The sequence below is a fragment of the Crocuta crocuta genome, unplaced genomic scaffold (genome assembly GCF_008692635.1).
Source record: "Crocuta crocuta isolate KB4526 unplaced genomic scaffold, BGI_CrCroc_1.0 scaffold279, whole genome shotgun sequence".
Classification (NCBI taxonomy): Eukaryota; Metazoa; Chordata; class Mammalia; order Carnivora; family Hyaenidae; genus Crocuta; species Crocuta crocuta.
This window is the reverse complement of record NW_027551570.1, coordinates 4,759,519-4,778,454: the sequence shown is the minus strand read 5'-3', so window position 1 is coordinate 4,778,454 and position 18,936 is coordinate 4,759,519. Positions and strand designations below refer to the sequence as shown.

The 18,936-nt window shown below is 41.6% G+C and overlaps 1 protein-coding gene across 1 annotated transcript in view; it reads left to right on the top strand.

Moving 5' to 3' along the window:
• Positions 1-6,663, top strand: part of PLCL2 (phospholipase C like 2) — a 185,154-nt gene extending 178,491 nt beyond the window's left edge. The window contains exon 6 of the mRNA XM_077750889.1: positions 5,817-6,663. Within this exon, the coding sequence (XP_077607015.1) occupies positions 5,817-5,996 (180 nt within the window). The 3' untranslated portion in view covers positions 5,997-6,663. The remainder of the gene's footprint in view (positions 1-5,816) is intronic.
• The last annotated feature ends 12,273 nt before the right edge of the window (positions 6,664-18,936 follow it).

The following is an 18,936-nucleotide window of genomic DNA, read 5'->3' as shown; positions in this document are numbered from 1 at the left end:
AGGAGCATTTAGGGGCCCAGCATCACAGTGGCTGACTGGACAAGGTGGGGCGATGAAGGGGGTGACAGCTCAGGGGGTGTGGGAAAGGACGTTGACTCTCACTCTGCATTATACGAGGAGCCACAGGTTTGGGGAGGGTCGTGTTCTGACCGTGTTTGTTTCTCTCTGGCTGTCATGTTGACAAAGGAGAAGCATGATGGCTAGTTGTCATAAACTCAGAGAGAGGTGATAGTAGTTCAGGCCACAGTGGGAGCAATGGGGGTGGTAAGAAGTGCTGAGAATCTGTATATGTGTATATTTGTTGAAGACAGAGGTAATGGAGGCTGCTGACAAGTGGGATGAGGGATGTAAGAAAAGGAGAGGAGTCAAAGATGGTATTAGGGTTTTTGTTCTCAGTCACTGTGAGAACAGAGTTGTCATAACCTAAGAGGAGTTAGTTCTAGAGAGGCTTGTAGGAAGGATATTAGGAACTCAGTTTTGGGCATGTGGAGTCTAAGAGGGCATGCCAAGTAAGCATTTTGAGCATAGACCTAATTTTTATTAATAAAAATATTAGAGCAGAAATCAGTGAAATTGATATCAGGAAATTAATAGAGAAAATCAACAGAACTGAAAGCTGGCTCTTTGAAAAAATCTTTAAAATCAGTAAGTCTCAAGCCAGACTGACTAGGAAGGAAGGAAGAAAACAGAGCACACCAATCACTAACATCAGAACCAAAAGAAGGGACATCATTACAGATCCCATGGGTGTTAAAAGGACAGCAAAGGAATATAACAAATGACTCTATTCCCACAAATTTGATAACTTAGATGAAATGGACCAATTTCTTGAAAGGCACATTTTACCAAAACTCACACAAAAAGAAATAGAGAATTTGAATAGATTTATCTCTATTAAAGAAGTTGAATAAACAATAACGTTTTAAAATAGAAAGCACCAGCTCACTTGGGTTCACGGGTGAATTCTATCAAACATTTAAGGAAGAAATCGTACCAGTTTTTTTTTACACTCTCTTCCAGAAAACAGAGGCAGAGGGAATACTTTCTAATATATTGTACGTGGCCAGCATTTATCCTAATACCAAACTCTTATGCACATAGATGCAGAAATCCTCAAGAAAATATTTAAAAACTGAATCCAGCAATGTATGAAAAGAGTTGTACACTGTGTCCCAATGAAATTTACACCAGGTATGAGGGTTGGTGCAACAATCAAAAATCAATTAGTGTAATCCACCACATCAATAGGCTAGAGGGGAAAAAAATCACACGATCATCTCACTAGATGGAAAAAAAAAAAGCATCTGACAAAATCTAATGCCCATTCATGATAAAAACTCTCAGTAAGCTAGAAATACAGAAGAACTCCCTCAACTTGATAAAGAGCAAAACACCTTTAACTATCCTCATACTAATGGTGGGACCCCAAACCTTTCCCACTAAAATCTGGAACAAGGTAAAGATATCCCCTGACTCCACTATTTTTCATCCTTGTACTAGAAGTCCAAGCTAATTCAATAAGATAAGAAAGAGAAATGAAAGTTATCCATTGGGAAGGAAAAAATATAACTGTCTTTGTTCACAGATGACACGATCATCCTTGTAGAAATTCCAAAAGAATTGACAAAAAACTCCTGGAACTAAGAAACGATTATAGCAAGGTTGCAAGATACAAGGTTAGTGTATAGAAGTCCGTCACTTTCCTAGATAACAGCAATGAACAAGGGTGATTTGGAGTTAAAAATATAATGCCACTTACATTAGCACCTCCAAAAATAAAATACTTAGGCATAAATCTAACAAAATATATACAAGATCTACATGAGGAATAAAACAAAACAGAATAAATATATCAAAGAAGAAATGAATAAATGGAGGGACATTTCCTGTTCATGTAAGAAGACTCCATATTTTTAAGATGTCATTTCTTTCTAAATTGAGCTATCGATTCAACACAACCCCAATCAAAATCCCATCAAGTCATTTTGTAGATATTGACAAATTGATTCTAAAGTTTATGTGGCGATACAAAGCACCCAGAACAGCCAACAGAGTATTGAAGGAGAACAAAGTCAGAGGAGTGACACTACCTGACTTTGAGATTTACTCTAAAGCTATAGTAATTGGGGCACCTGGGTGGCTCAGTCAGTTAAGCATCTAACTCTTGATTATGCCTTAGGTCACAGTCTCATGGTTCATGAGTTGGAGCCCTGAATCAGCCTCTGCATTGACAGTGCAGAGCCTTCTTGGAATTCTCTCTTTCCCTCTCTCTCTCTCTTCCCCTCCCCAACTTCCTCTGTCTCAAATAAATAAACTGAAAAAAATAAATAAATAAAGCTATGGTAATCAGTGTGATATTGGTAAAAGAACAAAGAGATCAGTGGAACAGAATAGAGAGCCCAGAAATAGACCCACATAAATTTTAGCTGATTTTTGACTGAGGGGCCAAGGCAATACAATGGAGCAAAGATACTCATTTAAACAAATGGAGCTGGAATAACTGGACATCCATGTGCAAAGAGAAAACAATCTAGACACAGACTCTACACCCTGCACAAAAATTAACTTCAAACCAATTATAGACCTAAATGGAAAATGGAAAACTATAAAACTTCTGGAAAATAGCATAAGAGAAAACTTAGATGACCTTGGGTACGGCAGTGACTTTTTAGGTGTAACACCAACAGCATAGTCATGAAAGAATTCATAAGCAGGACTTTCTTAAACTTAAAAACTTCTGCTCTGCAAAACACAAATCAAGAGAACAAGAAGACAAACCACAGACTTGGAGAAAATATTTGTAAAAGACACACCCGATTAACAACTGTCACCTAGAGTATGCAAAGAACTTTGAAAACTCAATGAAAAAATGAACAATTAGAAACCGGACAAAAGATCTGAGTAGACACTTCCCTACAGCAGGCATGCAGGTGGCAGTAGGCATGTGAAACGCTGTTCAACACTGTATGTCATTAGAGAACTGCACATTAAAGCAGAAATGAGACACCAATGTAAACCTTTTAGAATGACCAAAATCTAAAGCACTAGCAGCACCAAATGCTGGTGAGCATGTGGGGACAGCAGGAGCTCTCACTCGCTGCTGGTGGGAATGAAAGCGGCTCAGCCACTGCAGAGGACAGGATGCAGTTTCTTACAAAACTAAACATCCTCTTGCTATACGTGTGATACTTCACTCACACTCCTGTCAGTATCTACTAAAATGAATTGGAAACTCATGTCCACACAAAATTCTGCACATGGATGTTTATAGAAGCTGTATTCATAATCCCCAAAAGTTGGTTTTAACTGAGATGTCCTTAAATAGGTGAGTCGATGAATAAGCTGTGGTACTTCCAGACAATGGAACATTACTCAGCACTAAAAACAAATTAGCTGGCAAACCATAAGAGACATGGAGGAAAGTTAATTGCATATTACTAAGTCAAAGAAGCCAATGTTAAAAGGCTACCTACTGTATAATTCCAACCATATAACATTCTGGAAAAGTTGAGTTAGTAAAAAGATCAGTGGTTGCCAGGGATTAGGGAGAAGGGAGGGATGAATAGGGAAGCCCAAGGGATTTTTAGGGCAGTGTGACTATTCTGCGTAATGGCGGGTACATGTCATTCTACACTTGTCCAAACCCATAGGATGTACAACACCAAGAGTGGACCTTCAGGTAAACCATGGACTTTGGGTGACAGTGATATGCAGCGTAGGTTTGTAGTTAATGTCCCACTGTGGGGCAAGATGTCAGTAGTGGTGATGGTTATGCCTCATGTGGGGATGGGGGCATAGGGGAAATCTCTGTACTTACTGCTTAGTTTTACTGTGAACCTAAAACTTCTCTAATTAAAAAAATAATACTTGGAATTTTAAGGCACAAATAGAGTGTCTAGTTACAATCTATTAACCATAAATGTATGCAACAATCCTGCACGTGAGGGCAAATAAACTCTTTAACAAGAAATTCTATTTCTGCCGCAGTATGCTATATTTATACACAAAGACCTTACTGCTTATAAGATTCTGTCTATGAGTTCAGTGACTACTAAGAATGAGTAAAAATGAAGCTTCTTCAGTTAAACTAAGCAATGGAGCATCTATTTATAGTTACTAATTAAAGGTCTTTGTAAAGCAGGAAAATCATGAACAGTAAGTGGTAAACAGCAAACCATTCTGTGGGTTCTGGCCTCATAGTGGCGTAAGATTACCCTGCAATTTAGTCTCACCAGAGGTTGAGATTCAATTGTAGTCCAGCTGCCTGCCAAGGTAAGTCCTTACCTGTTGCCTCCACAGCTGGCTCCCAGCTTTTGTTGTACAGGAGCACTTAATGGGGNTAAAAAAAAAAAAAAAAAAAAAAACCAGAAAGGGAGAAAGATGGCATAGTACCAAGAATATAAGTATAACAAAGAAAAATCCAAACTATGGAGGGATGATAAAGAGAATAATGGAATAAATTTAGAGCCTGAGGAAGGAAAACAAAATAGTGACAAGGAAAAATAAGAGAGAAGGAAAGGTAATAGTATAAGTAGAAAGGACTCTTAATGGAAGGCAGATTAAATATCGGAAGGAAAAGTAGAACAAAAGACCAAAGTAGGAATGTTGGAATGTATGATGGAGCACCACATCCTCTCTCCTAACCAGTAATCTTGAACTGATCGGCTGATGTGTGGGTAGTTTCACCCCCCAGGGGATATTTGACAAAGTCTGCAGACATTTTGGTTGTCACAACTGATGGGGTGCAACTGCTCTAAAGTGGATAAAAGCCATGGATGCTGCTAACCAGCTCAAGATGCACGAGACAGCCGCCCACACATAAACCCAGCCAAAGAATTTTCTGGTCAATATGTCAAGAGTGACGAGGCTGACAGACTCTGCACTGACCCATCATCAGCTCAGTTTCCAGACTCCTAGTGACGTGTGCTGCAGTCCATCCCATTGTGTTTTGACCTATGTGTTAGACTGCGTATATGTCAAGCGGATGGCCACACCCCATAAAAGAAATTAAAATTTGGCTAAGAAAGTTTATCGAAAGTAAAGGATCGTTTCCTTCCTGCCTTGTTTAGCAAGTAGTCCGTGAAAACCTGCTGTGTGCCTATCTGCCAAAGCTTGCCTCAAAAGCAAATCTTTGTCATAGAGAACAGACTAATGGGTGTCAAGGGGCTGAGGATGGTGGACAGATGGGGAAGGGCGTGACTCGAGTCATGGTTCCAGGGAGATCTTTGTGGCGGCAGATTAGCTCTGTGTGTTGATTGCGGTGGAGGTTACGTGAATCTGCCCTTGGGATAAAGTGACACAGAGCTGTACATATACGATGCACCAGTGTCACCTGCCTGGTTTGGACATGGTACTACAGTTATGTAAGCCGTAACCATCGGGAGAAATTTGGGGAAAGGTATATAAGACCTCTCTGTACTATACTTGCATCCTGTGAATTTATACTTACTTCAGAATGAAAAGTTAAAAATAAAGCAAGTCTTAAAAGGAAAAAACCAAGATGGGCCCGAGAATTTAGCAAAAAGATGTAATTCTAAACCAGGCCAGACTGCCATGGTCCACACACACAGAATTCTGTTCAGGTTTATAAAGGGAAAGAACTAAAGAGGCAGCACGGTCTTGGAGTTTGATGTGGAAAACTGGGAAGACAATCTTGTTTTTTATTAAAATTGACCTGTTCGGATGCAGTGCCAATAACAAATAAATATGCCCTCTTGTGGCATCAAAATATTTCTATTTCAGTGGAACACCTATATTGTCAGACTGCAACAAGAAGTCATGTCACACCTAACATTTAATTGCATGTCTTGTTACAGGGACAAGCGGATCTTTTGAAATATGCTAAGAACGAGACCTTGGAGAACCTGAAACAAATCCATTATGCTGCTATCTCATGTGGGCTGAATAAACCAGGCACAGAAAATGCCGAGGTTCAGAAGCCGCGCCGGAGCCTGGAAGTCATACCTGAAAAAGCAAATGATGAAACTGGAGATTGAAGGAATTTTCTAGAAATCATTATGGAGTTTATAACTCTAGGACCAATTGTAGCCAAATGGGACATTTGCTTTGCACTCACTAATGAAAATAATATTTGGGATTTTAAAGCACAACTGGAGTAGCTAATTACAGTCTATTAAAACTGTGAATGTATGTAGCAATTCTGCGTGTGAAGGCAAATAAACTCTTTAACAAGAAATTATATTCCTGGCCAAAATGTGCTATATTTGTATACGAAGGCATCGTGACAGTTCAAGGGTGAACAACAGACTATTCGTTCTAGTTCCGTTGAGAAAAAATGTTTTCCTAACAAAGCAATTTCTTAAGATGGGAATGGATTGTATTGTCAAATTGGTATTTATTGGAGAGAAACCTAATCTGCGCATTTTCCTTGTATACGATTGCCAGAGTCTCTGGGTTATAGATGATTTTGGTGGCCTGCCTGCTGAGCTATAATTACTAGACCAATGTAAGTGGACAGATGCGCTGAGTCCCCAGGGGCCTTGGAGGGCCATCGAGCTACAAGGACTGCGGCTCCCGGCCGAAGACACACGCTGGGTAGACACGATGTAAAAGCAGCCAATCTGGAAGCAACACATTGTAAATAGTTTTTCATTGTATGAAGTAGTGTTCACATTAAAACGATGTTTTATGATATTTCTCCAATAGCAGTACATGCATTTAATGAAAGTTTTAACTTTTAACATTTCCAGTTAAAAATACTCGACTCCTCAGAGTGGCCAACTGTTGAACAGCTTTGTCAGAAGTGAGTTTCTTGTCTGGCTTAGCGGTTTCGCTTCGAGGAAGGTGCTCATGACTTGGCCCAACGACAGCTGACTGATTTCTGCCACAAACCGAGATGCTGCCTTGCGCTCTGAATTCGCACTAGAGTGAAGTGTGTCCCCAGATGGTGCAGAGGGTCCGGTAAAGGCAGTTAGAGGGGCTGGGGCACATGTAGCTGTCCTCTGCCAGCTGGGATTTTAATCCAAGCCTTTATTTTCTAAATCGGTGAAACTTTGTGCTTTTTTTGAAAAGATACCAGACACTGCAGCCTAATTACTGCTTCTCCCAAACAAAACTTGCTTTCAGATTTTGGAAGAGTAAAAGCTCTAAATCTTCAGCAAGCCTCCTTGATTTGTCCTTGATTTGTCCATTTTCTTTTCGGTGGTTCAGGTCTGCGGGCCTGATAAGTATGAGTAAACTTCTGTTTCCTCCCAGTTAGGAAGATGCTCAGGCTGATACAATTTATTCCTGCCCGGACTCCTAAATATCCTCTTAAAAAACAGTTTCTCTACTCAGTTCTTGTCATTTGCATTCTAAAGAGTGTGCTTAAGTGAAGGTATGCATCTTTACTGGCTCTTGGCACCAAGTAATACCAGTTAGAAAATTAAACCTATCTGTCACTTGAATGATTGCACGGTTCCCTGCACACCCCAGAGAACACCCGGCGGGTAGGTAGCTTCAGCTCTCTGCTCGGAAATGAACTCTACATAGAAGAAGAAGGAAAAAAAAAAAAAAAAAGAAAAACAGCGAAGAATTAAAAGTAGCTTTATAGAATGAGAAATAAAAGAATGTACAACTTAGACCACTGTTAGCAATCCTTGAACCCAGCTGGCAAGTAAATAGCAATATTCAACTTGCGGTGAAATCCAAAAGTAATAAAAAATGACCTTTCAAAACAGAATGAAGTTGAGAGCAGTGCTACACTTACAGTCGTGGCAGGCATTACCGGAGGTGTGGCTTGAATGACTCGAGAGCGCCCGTGATTTGCTGCAGGTCGTACAGGTGTGGAATGGGCAACCTGAGGATGGAAGGAGTCTCCTGTGATTGCCCCTGATGGTCCTTTCCAGGTTCTGGGGCTGCAGAAAAGGACAATATCATGTGCAACCCCCATCACAAAGTCTGAAGGGGGTGGGGAGGGGGCATTGGCGCTGCACCCAGCCCTGGGTTTGCTCTACCTTCCCTCAGTTAAAAAAAAAAAAAAAACAGCCTTGTTTTGACCCATCTCTTCAAAGGAATTAGCCATGTGATGGGAAAAAGAAGGCGCACCAGTTGAGGAGTTGCTCCTGAAGCTGCCGTGTTCCTCCCGTCTGCCTAGCCCCTTCCCCAGTGAGGCCCCCACCCTTCATTCAAGATGGTGGCTCAGTTGAGCAGAGCACACATTCATGGCTGACTGCGCTGTTCTCTTCTGTTCGTCTTCATACGGAAATGGGAACCATTCATCACATGGCCCTGGGCCAGAGTTATGATTTATGACCTTTGTAAGCAGTTTTCTCTCACAAAGGACTAACTGGTCTGCTCTGAGTGGAATCTGTGGGGACCTTATTATAACCCCACTGGTCAAACAAAAGTGAGACACGCTCCTGAGTCCATAAGTTGTGATGACAGTGGGGTGACATGCCAGATCCCCTCCCTCATCTACATTCCTTATATGGGGGAACCCCCACTTAAGACTCTTATTGTAAGTACAAATAATGCCCTTTAGTTTGACTAATGTGTACATTAGTCACACTGTACACACATACTGCATCATCCCTAATTAAGGGAAATGTCTGACAGGAAGTCCATGAACACAACAGGTGTAGCACTGCCGAGGGTACAGGAAAATGAAGAGTTGGACAAAAATTGTGCAGGGGCTATGGCAGACGCCTGGTCAGCTTAGTGGGCAATGAAACGTCACACTGGCAATATCCAAACAGAACCAAGCACCAGGTTTCCAGCAGTCTTGTGGATGACCTGTCCACAGAGTAAATCCCAAGGCATCTCCTTGTGAAATGCATCCTCTGTGATACCTGAGCCGTGGCAAGTGTTGGTCTCTTTCCTGCTTCTAGCAGCTACAGCTTCTGAACAGTGGGAAGGAAGACTTCTAAAACTCAAGTGCCCACCTCCTCCGTCTCAGGGCGGCAGTGTAGCCTGGGAGTTTTTGCAGATGGAGTCCCGCCCCAGCTGGGTGGCCTGCATCCTTGGGAGGATGCTCTCCACCTGCATGGAGGTGAGGCTGTTGAGGTCTGGATGGGGAGACTCATCCGGCTTGCAGTCTTCATCAGGTGGCCTCATCTGGTACATTGGGTACTTTGCACTGAATCTTTAATCAAGGGTTGAAACAATGTCAATGCACATTGACTGTACTCAACAGCATCACTCACCCACTGAGTGAGAAAACCCAGCTGGATTTCTCTTTGCCATTTTCAGTAGGCACTAGACTTTGATCTGAGCAAACCTAACATTTACCATGAGTTGGAAGGGTTTTGTATTTATTATGTTTGACAGTGGGACCCTTTGTTGGGGCCATGTGCGAAGGAATGATTGTGTTTAGGGAGTTCGCATACGTCATTTTATCCTCTCAACAACAGGCAAGATATTTATCCAGTATTATAGGTGAAGACATGATGACTTTAGCCAAGGTCACAGACTGCTCAAGTCAGGATTTGAACCCAGATCTGTCTGCTCTGAAGCCTCTGTTCCCAAAACCTGTCTGTACTCTCCTGAATTCCAAATACACATTTCATCTCTAAACTGCAAGGTGGACACTATGTCATAAACAATGAGGTAATTTTATTTCTCCTTCACTCTGAACACGAGCCCCCTAGAAGCCACTGAGATTTACTCTGATTTTATTGAGCACAGTTTGGACACCAGGGACCACAGTGAACAAGAGCAGACATGGTCCCAACCCCCACGGAACTGACAATGTGGTTTTGAGAAGGAGACATTAATCTAAATAATTACAGAGAGAACGTACAATTACAAACCATGGTGAGGGCAACGAAGGGGCTACCTGGCCTCACTTCCTCGCTGAGTGCTGAGAGGAAGTGTTCTCAACCTCTCTTGCTTCTGTAACTGAAGGATTAACAAAATACTTCCTTCAGAGGATTCTTGTGAGGACCGAATACAATGGTGTTTGTAAGGTGCCTGGCTCACAGTAGCCTTGCTGTAGTATTATCAGTAGTTATTCTTGAAAGGTAGGGCCATGAGAGTGTAACAGAGACCTCACCCTCCTTGAAAGATGGACTGAGTATGTATTGCTCTGAAACACAACCCTCAGAACTTAAAACGGTCATTATATCTTGGGTTGGCTGGGCTCACGTCAGTAATTCTTGCTTGGGGTCTATCATGCAGTTGCTGGCAGATGTCAGCTGGGGCTGCGGTCATCTGACTGGCTACACATGCGAGATGGCTCCCTCCCATGGCTGAGCTATCAACCAAAGCATATGCATGTCTCCATGTGACTTGAACTTCCTATAGCAGGGCACTGGGTTCCAAGAGTCTGTGTTCCAGAAGACCTATACGGAAGCTGTGGGTCTTCTTGAGACTTCTTGTGCCTAGCCTCAGTAGTCCTAGACTGTTATGTCTGCTGTATTTTATTGTTCAAGTATGTCACTAAGTCCCCCCAGGTTCCAGTGGGTGGAGAAATCAACTCCTCTCTTGCTAGGGGAGCGGCAAGTTTGTGTTGCAGGGGAGGATGTAGGATAGGAGATATTAAGACCACCTTTGGAATATACAAGCTGCCACAGAAGATTCCCTGAGAAAGTGGTATTTTAGCTGAGACCTGAAGGCAAAAATTATCAGGAGAGGGTGAAATTCAGACAATTTAGGGAGAGAACCCAGCGTGTTGCAAAAGCCAATGATGGGAGGAAGGCTGGCATGCTTGAGGACCCAGAGAAGGAGAGTGAGACCAGGGTGCAAACGACGCCAGGAGGAAGGTGTGGAATGAGTGGCGGAGGGCTGGAGCTCATTGTGAAGGGTTCCATAGGCCTTGTCAGGGATTTTGGTCTTGGTTTCCTATAAACCTAGTACCAAATATTTAGTTTTATTATATTCAATCTACCTTTTATGGGTTTTACTTAATTATAAAAAGAAATGTACACTCCTTGTTACTAAAAAGGTCAAATGCTAAAGAATGTCAAGTTGGAACGTGCATGTACCGCTCACACGGCCCATCTCCTGCTCCCCACGGGAGCGGTTTGGCCAGCTCCTCCTCCACGTGGGCTGGTTCACATGCTACCAACAGATGCCGTCCTCTCTCTGATAAGTTCCCACTTTTACTGTCAAGAAAAGATATAACTGTCTTTTAGGGTCACAGGAACCAAAAAATTGAATGTTTAAAGTAAAGCTGTGGCCTGGAAAGTGATAAATAGCAGTTCAATTTTATGAACTACAATAACTTTGCATTTTATCAAAGCCACCGATGTTAGGTAGAAAACAGAAATTAACAACAACTTATGTGAAATGTGACTCTTAGAATTTATAAGAACAAATGTCTTCCCTCTAAAAAGATTTTTTACTCTAAACCAAAAAATCACAAAAATTCTTTGGGAATGGATTGTTGTGGCTGTTGAGAAGCAGAAAATTACAACCTATATGAGGAGAAAAATCCATGAATCAAAGACAACCCAGAACTGGTACAGATGTTAGAATTAGCATACAAAAGTATTAAAACACTTATTACAGCTGTATTCCTTATGTTCAAAAAGTGAAGTAGTTGCATGGATGATACAGAAAAGACCAAAATTTGACTTCTAGAGATGGGAACATCAGTGTGTGAGGGAAAGCTACAGAGGATGGGATTAATGGCAGAGTAGACTTCACAAAAGAAAAAAATTAGTGTGCTTAAAACCAGCATACTAGAAAAGACACAGAAGGGGGGAAAGAAGAAAAGAAAGAAAAGAAAGAAGAAGAACAGAGCAGGTCCCACGGTGAGCTGTGGGACCACTTCGGTGGCTTCATATGTGTGTAACTGCAGCGCCCAAAGGAGAGGAAAAAGTGGGAAGGACCAAAAACAAAGAAATAAACATAATGGCGAAACATTTTCTACAATTTCTACGGACACTTTTACATCCCAGAGATGCAGGAATCTCAACACCCAACAAGACACATGAAGAACACTACCCTATGGCACATCAGTATCAAATTGCTCAAAGCCTCAGTGATAAAGCGAAAAGTCTGAAAAGCAGTCGGAGAGAAAAAGACACATTCTATGCAGAAGCATGCAAATGGGGATGACGGCAGATTTTGCAGGTGACAGCGACCCAAGTGAGAAGTCAGTGGAGCGAGGTCTTTAAAGGACTGGCTGAAAGAAAAGTAGTTGCCCCGGAGATGTCTACGCCCAGCAAAAACGTCTTCCAAAAGAGGCAAAATAAATTGTTTGAGTATGGACAAAAGCTAAAATAATTCATTACCAACAGAGCCACACTACATTATAGAAAGTCCTCAGGAAGAGAAGAATGATAGCAGATAGAAATATGGATCTGCACAAAGGAAACAGGAGTTTTGGAAATGGTAACTACACATATAAATATATAATATTTTTTCTTATTTTTAAAATCTCTATAAAGATCATTTGCTATTTAAAAATAACGATGCAGCTTACATAAATGTAAAATGTTTAACCACAATAGCACAAGGTCCTTAGAGGTGAGAATACAAGTATATTACTGTACGGTTCTGATGCTGTGGGTAAAGTGATATGATACCACTTAAAAGTGCAGCGTTATAAATAATGATGTATACTGTACACCCTAGGAAACCACTAGAATAACAAAAGAAAGAATTATAGCTAACAATTCAACAAATGAGGTGAACTAGAATAATAAATACTCAAAAGAAAAAGAAGAAAAAGGGAAATGGATAAATAGAGGAAATAGAAAACAATTGGGAAAATCATATACAAAATTTGATAAATCTGACTTTAAAATTAGCTTCTGCTTTTTTCTGAGATGCTGTTCTTAAAAGTCAGGCTGGGAAAAACATTTGTGACACTATATTTTTTTGTCAAAAAAGTGGTTTTCAGAATATATAAATAACTTCTACAACTCAGTAGTCAGAAGGTAAGCAATATACTAAAAATCATGGCTGAAGAAATATTGACAAAAGAAAATATAATGTCCATAAAGCTCATGACAAGATATTTAGTACCATTAGTCATTAGGGAAATACAAATCAAAACCGCAATGAGATACCACCGCACACCCACTAAAATGGCTAAAGTTAAAAATACTGACAGTCGGGCATGTTGCTGAGCATAGGGGACACCTATAATTCTCCTCCGTTACTGCTGAAATGTAAAATGGTACACCTATTTTGGAAAACAGTTGGGCATTTTTTGATATAGTTAAAACTAAACTTATGAGCTAGCAATTCCAATCCCCGTGTTTCTGCAGAGTAATGAAAACTTATATCCTTCTTAAGACTTGTATAAGATTGTTAACAGCAGCTTTATTTACAACATTCAGAAATCTTAAACTACTCAAATGATCATCAACAAGAAAATGGATAAACAAAGTTGTGTTATATTCCTGAGACCCAATACTTCTCAACTCTAAGGAGAACAGACTTCTGGTACCTGTCATAGGCATGGATGACTGGAAAAAATTTCATGCTGCGTGAATAAATCCAGACACTGAAGAGTGCCTACTATATGATCCCATTCATAAGGAGTTCTAGAACAGGCCAGGGCTCTGGCCAGGACTCTGCAATAGAAGGGGTTGAGTGGGGGAGAGGGGGCCTGCAAAGGAAATTTCTGGAGGGAAGCGGATATAATATCATGTAAATCTACATCTAGATTGATTGCAGTTGCACTGGCCACAGTTACAATGTACCAGACATTTGTCAAAACTCTTTGAATTGTGTATTTGAAATCTGTATATTTTTGTACATAAGCTGTATTTCAATAAAGTTGATGTTATATTTTTTTTAAAGGAGATTGTAACATAAAAACCAGGAGAAAAACAATTGGGCATAGGAGTGATAAGAGGGAACATGATATTATTTCATACTTTTCATGATATTATTTCATACTTTTCCTTTATCAGTAAAATCCTTTTTGTGTCTTAATTATGTAATTGTTTTACAGATTATTTTCTTTTGAAGGTTCCCCCCAACCCCCCGAGTCCTCTTATTTCTTGTTTTTAATTTGGACTAATTGCTTTCCAGGCCCGCTGCACAGATTTAATTCTGAGGTTTATTTTATTTATTACAGTGCTGACTTAATTTTACTATATATTGCTCTTTCCTGGATCCTGTGTTTTGTTTGGGGAGCAGTCGTCTTTGCTTTTTGCTGGGGATACCCGTGAGTAATTATTTCAGAGGGTGTCTAAGGAAGGCAGATTTTCTGAGTCTTGCCATGTTCAAAAATTCTTGACCTTGCTCCCATATTTGATTGCAGGTTTGACTGGGTGTCTAACTCTAGGCTCTAAACCATTTCTCTCAGAACTTTGAACTATCACTGCATTTTCTTCCAGTGCCAATATGGCTTATGGGAAGGCATACCATTCTGGTTTTTACTCATTTGTAGGTAACGGGCTCCATTTTCTTGGGAACTTATGGATCTATTCTTTATTTTTTGGTGTTCTAAAGTGTTGTGATATATATGAGCTTACTCGTCCATTCAACAAATACTTACCGTAGATATTGACTTCAGGGAAGCCTAGGAGCTAGAAATAGAGCTGTAAGTTTCCCATTCTCGAGGAAGCTACATTCTGGTGTGGGAAATAGGCAGTAAATATAAACAAGTAGATGAGATCCCTGTTGATACTGATACATTCTGAGAAGAAAATAGAACAGGAATGGGATAAACTGAGGCAGGATGAGGGTTGATCTGGAAAAGAACATTACAGTAAAAGGAACATGCCCCCAAAGGACCAAGGCGGGAACGGACCACAGTGTTTGGGGACAGAAATAAGCCAGGATGGCTGGAGGGTTAGTAAAGCTGAAAGTGGCAGAAAATAAGGGGCAAACAGGAACAGGCTCTGTAGAGCCTGTGAGGAGCTTGGATCTTATTCTAGGTCATTTAAGGAAGACTGTGGTCTGATTCGTATTTTAAAAGACCACTGTGGCCGTGTATGAAGCATGAGAGGGTCACGAGTAGAGATGGGAAGACCAGCTAGGAAGGTGCTGCTGTAAACCAGGGAGGCAGTGATGGTTGGGAACAGAGTATAACAGTAGAAAGCAGGAGACGTGGTCAGATTGGGGTCTTAATTGGACATGGCAGCAGAGAAAATGAAATGCCACGGGTTTTCATTTGGGCAACTAGGTGAATGGTGAGCCTTTGCCTGAGACGGAGGCGGTGTGGGGAGCAGCAGGTTTGGAAGAGGAAATTGTGCCCGAATCGCAAGTCCCCAGAGACCTCCAAGGAGCCGACACTGATGCAAGAACAAAAGGAACTTTATTATAAGCTCGAGCAGGGGCTCACCCGCCTACCGACACAGCAGCAGCAGGGGGGAGCCCCGAACAATAGCGAGCAGGGGTCTTAAGGGGTAAGGGATGGGGGTGTTACAGCACACGTGTTGTACATATAGCAGCAGCATCTAAGCACCAATCATATTTGTACAGCACCCACGGCAACAGCTTTGACCATTCAGTACCTGTGAGGTGTCCGTTACTTTTAGCAGAGCCCAATTATGACCCTTTGAGACTCCTTTGAAAAATGACCCATTATGAGGTGAGTTAGGCATGGAGGAGTAGCCCTTGTCTCGGGCCGCAGGAATGTTTTTAGCTTCCTCTGATTGGCTAATTGGAGAGTGGTTTTGGCCTTGAGCAATCTGCGGTTTTTCCTGAGACTGCTGCTATGTGCAGCCCAAGGTTGCTTTTAATGGGGGTCTTAATTTTAAAATGGCGTTACTTAGGCTCTTCAGAATTCACATCCAAGTTGAGATGCCAGAGAGACCGTCGGAGTCTAGTGTGTGTGTCAGACATCCTGGACAGGTGAGCAGTTAGGGAGGAGATGTGGGGGTCTCAGGCATGTGAGAGCCTCTGGCGTGTGAGGTGGTGTTCAGTGCTCTGCTTGATACCTGCTGGGCCTTTCGTTATGAAATCTGTGTGTGACTCATCCATCTTGAACTCTGGACATTTCCCCCTGCTATTTGTGTAATTATAACTTCTGCATTTTGCCTGTCCTTTCTTTCCAGAATCCTTATTCTAGGTGGATGCTAAAGTCTTTGGATTAGTCCTCATTTTATTGTTTTCCTTCATCTTATCCATCTCACTGCACTTTTGTTCCATGTCTTTCTTGGCTCCTTTTTGTCTGGCTGTTACATTGATCCATGTGATGTTGGCTTTCATATGTTTTTACTTCCAAAAACTTTGTTACTTTCGGATGGTTGTTTCTTCTTTATGGCAGTCCATTCCTGTTTTGTGACGGTTATCGTCCAATAAGTGCTCTTCTTTTCCCTGTATTATTTCTTCGGTGGTCAGCTGTTCTGTTGATTTATCTCGGACCTTCTATTTTGTACTGTGTTCTTCATCAGTTGTCAGGAAGGCCATAGTGCTCCGTTCCTTTCTATGATTGAGAAAGTACTCGTGCGGTCACATGGCTGGGTGCGTTCCCATGCACATGTGTGTTCTCTGTCTCTCCCTGAGCAGAGATTCCCTGAGATGATGGAGCATGTCTGTTAGCAGCCTTCCCGGCACAGAAGCAGGAATGGAGATCTTAGCACACAAGCTGATACTGCAAATGCTTATGAATTTAGTGTAGTGTGAACTGTTTAGACACATTACATTACAATATAGAAATGAAGTGGTGAGCAGAAGTTACTCATCTCTGAAAACACATGCCCAGGCAAATATTACCAACTGATCAAGGCTCTTTTTGAGGCACTGATCGATTAACGATGCCTGAGTGGGGAAGGAGGGGCTCAGGGTTCTCCCCTGTGATTCCTGCTTCAGCCCACACTGCCGGCAAAGGGTCATAGCTCTGGAGTCCGTAGACCAGACTCAGCCTGGAGGAGAGGCCCAGGAATTGGTCTGGGGGCCTTCATAACAATCATTTCGTTCAGTGATAACGCACAGTTACATGTATACAGACTTAGTTTGGGCTCTGTTGCTAGAATGCCGAAAGGAAGGTTGACCTGAGAGGAAATCAGGTTGACTGTGAAGTAGCTATGTGCGTGAGTCAGAAAATAATGTGCGCGTGACGGGAAGAAATAGAAAACCTGAACAGACCCATAACGAGTGAAGAAATCGAATCAGTGATCANTAATAATGTGCGTGTGATTAGGTAACTGATTATGTCGCAAGCTAGATGTGAGTTATTTTTGGAATATACATACTTCTGTTACTTCCACAGATGTGGTTAACCAGGGTGCACTGCCTTTGATGGTATTTTAATGGCTGATATGACAGACAAATATTTATTGGCCCTACTAACAAAAACAAACTGGATGTTGTCATTAGCAACTGGGAAAGACAGATTTGAATAGTTTAAGAAGGACACTTTACTAAAAAGGGACCTGTATCAACAGATGTTCTACCCATAAGGAAAAATTCAGCAGAATGAATACAGGAAGGATAGAGTTCAAATGCAAGGCGGGCCAGGCCTGCTGCGTGCAGGTTTGACAAGGCACCTCCGCTGGGAAAAGTCAGAGTGAGTCAGTCCCAGCTTCGTGAGTCCGTGAGGCTAAATGTTAATCAGAAATATTAAAGAGAAGTGTGACGATGGCATAAATGACGATTGGGAGAGGGATACAAGAAAAAGTTGTGAATATTGGTGTTTCCAGAAGCCAGAAGCCAGCCTGGTGGTATAAATGCATGAACTAGATGGGAAGGCAGGAGGAAGTAGTGAAGCCTGCGGCCAAGTGGAGAGTTCATGTCACCCCTGAAGACACTCGAGCTCAGATTTGACAACAGCAACAGCACCATGGTGGTCACACAGAAATTTCTCAGAACCCACAAGGTCCCTGTCTGTGGCATCACAAGCAGTCAGCAGCCCCTCTCTCCAGAACGGCTGCTTCATTACGGGCTGGGGCAGTGGTCCAGCACAGGGGTGCTGGTGAGCGGTGAAGGGGCTCCTAGTTACCCAGCCACTGCTGCTTTGCAGGGCTGCTGGTTTACTCTTTCAATTTTCTTCACAATTACCTTCAATATAAAGAGCATTATCTCCAGAATCTCCACTTAGTTTGCAGAGACATATAGGAGAAGGAAAAGAATTGCCCTGATTGGGGTGGGTTTGGGGTAAAGGATCTTCTTGCAATTTTCCTCCCACATCTGCTGTTGGCTCATGGCATTCACGACGAACATGAATATTCATGTGAATATAATATGCATGCTGATTAAATGAAAAAGGCAAATTGAGGTCATGTTCGCAAGATTTAGGGGAGCTCATGAGACTCACATCTTGGAATTTTGTAATCTCTGTAGGAACATATCAGGGATGAAAACGTGTCTCCTTTGGGCTCGGGTAAAGGAATTCGATGGCACAAAAATATTTCACATCTGGTAACGGCTCCTGGGTTTATCAAATCCAATATATTTTTTCAAAATGCAGAAACTGAGGCCAGAGATGTTACAAGAGTATCCAAGGCCGTAGAACTAGCCAGGGTCAGATATGAGAGCAGACACTGGGAACTCTGCCTACAAATTCAATTCCTTTTCACCTCTGTTCTTACAATTTGGTTTAATTTTGAGATGATGCCTCACAGCGATTGTATCTTCTCTGGAAATGACTCCTCAGTACCCATAGATCGGCAGGGTGAAATATGCCACTCAAAGTAATGTCACATATATTCAGATGTTTTCCATCCTGGTTGCTCTGAACCCAGCACCTAAGCAGCAGTGGTAGAAATGGTGTGTTACGTGGCGAACTTAGATTCTAGAATTTTGCACCCATCTTCATTTAGGAATTTTAACAACACGGTTTTACTAGTAATAAAATTTCTGAAAATAGTGTAACATTGTCTGCTACCTCACTTAAACAAGAAGTAGAAATTTTGGTCTAAATAGTAAAAGTCCATATCCCCTTAGCATGTATACATATCTTTCTTCCATGTAAATTATATTTACTGTTAAAACAGCTCTCGGAAGCATGAGTTGTATGTTACATTACAGAAAAGTTAAGATCAGCTTTGGAATATAGCAGAAAAAGGCTGATGATGTTGACCAGTAAAATACAGGTAGAAAACCCTCATAAAAATTCACCTTACTAAAAAAACATACAGATTGATTTTT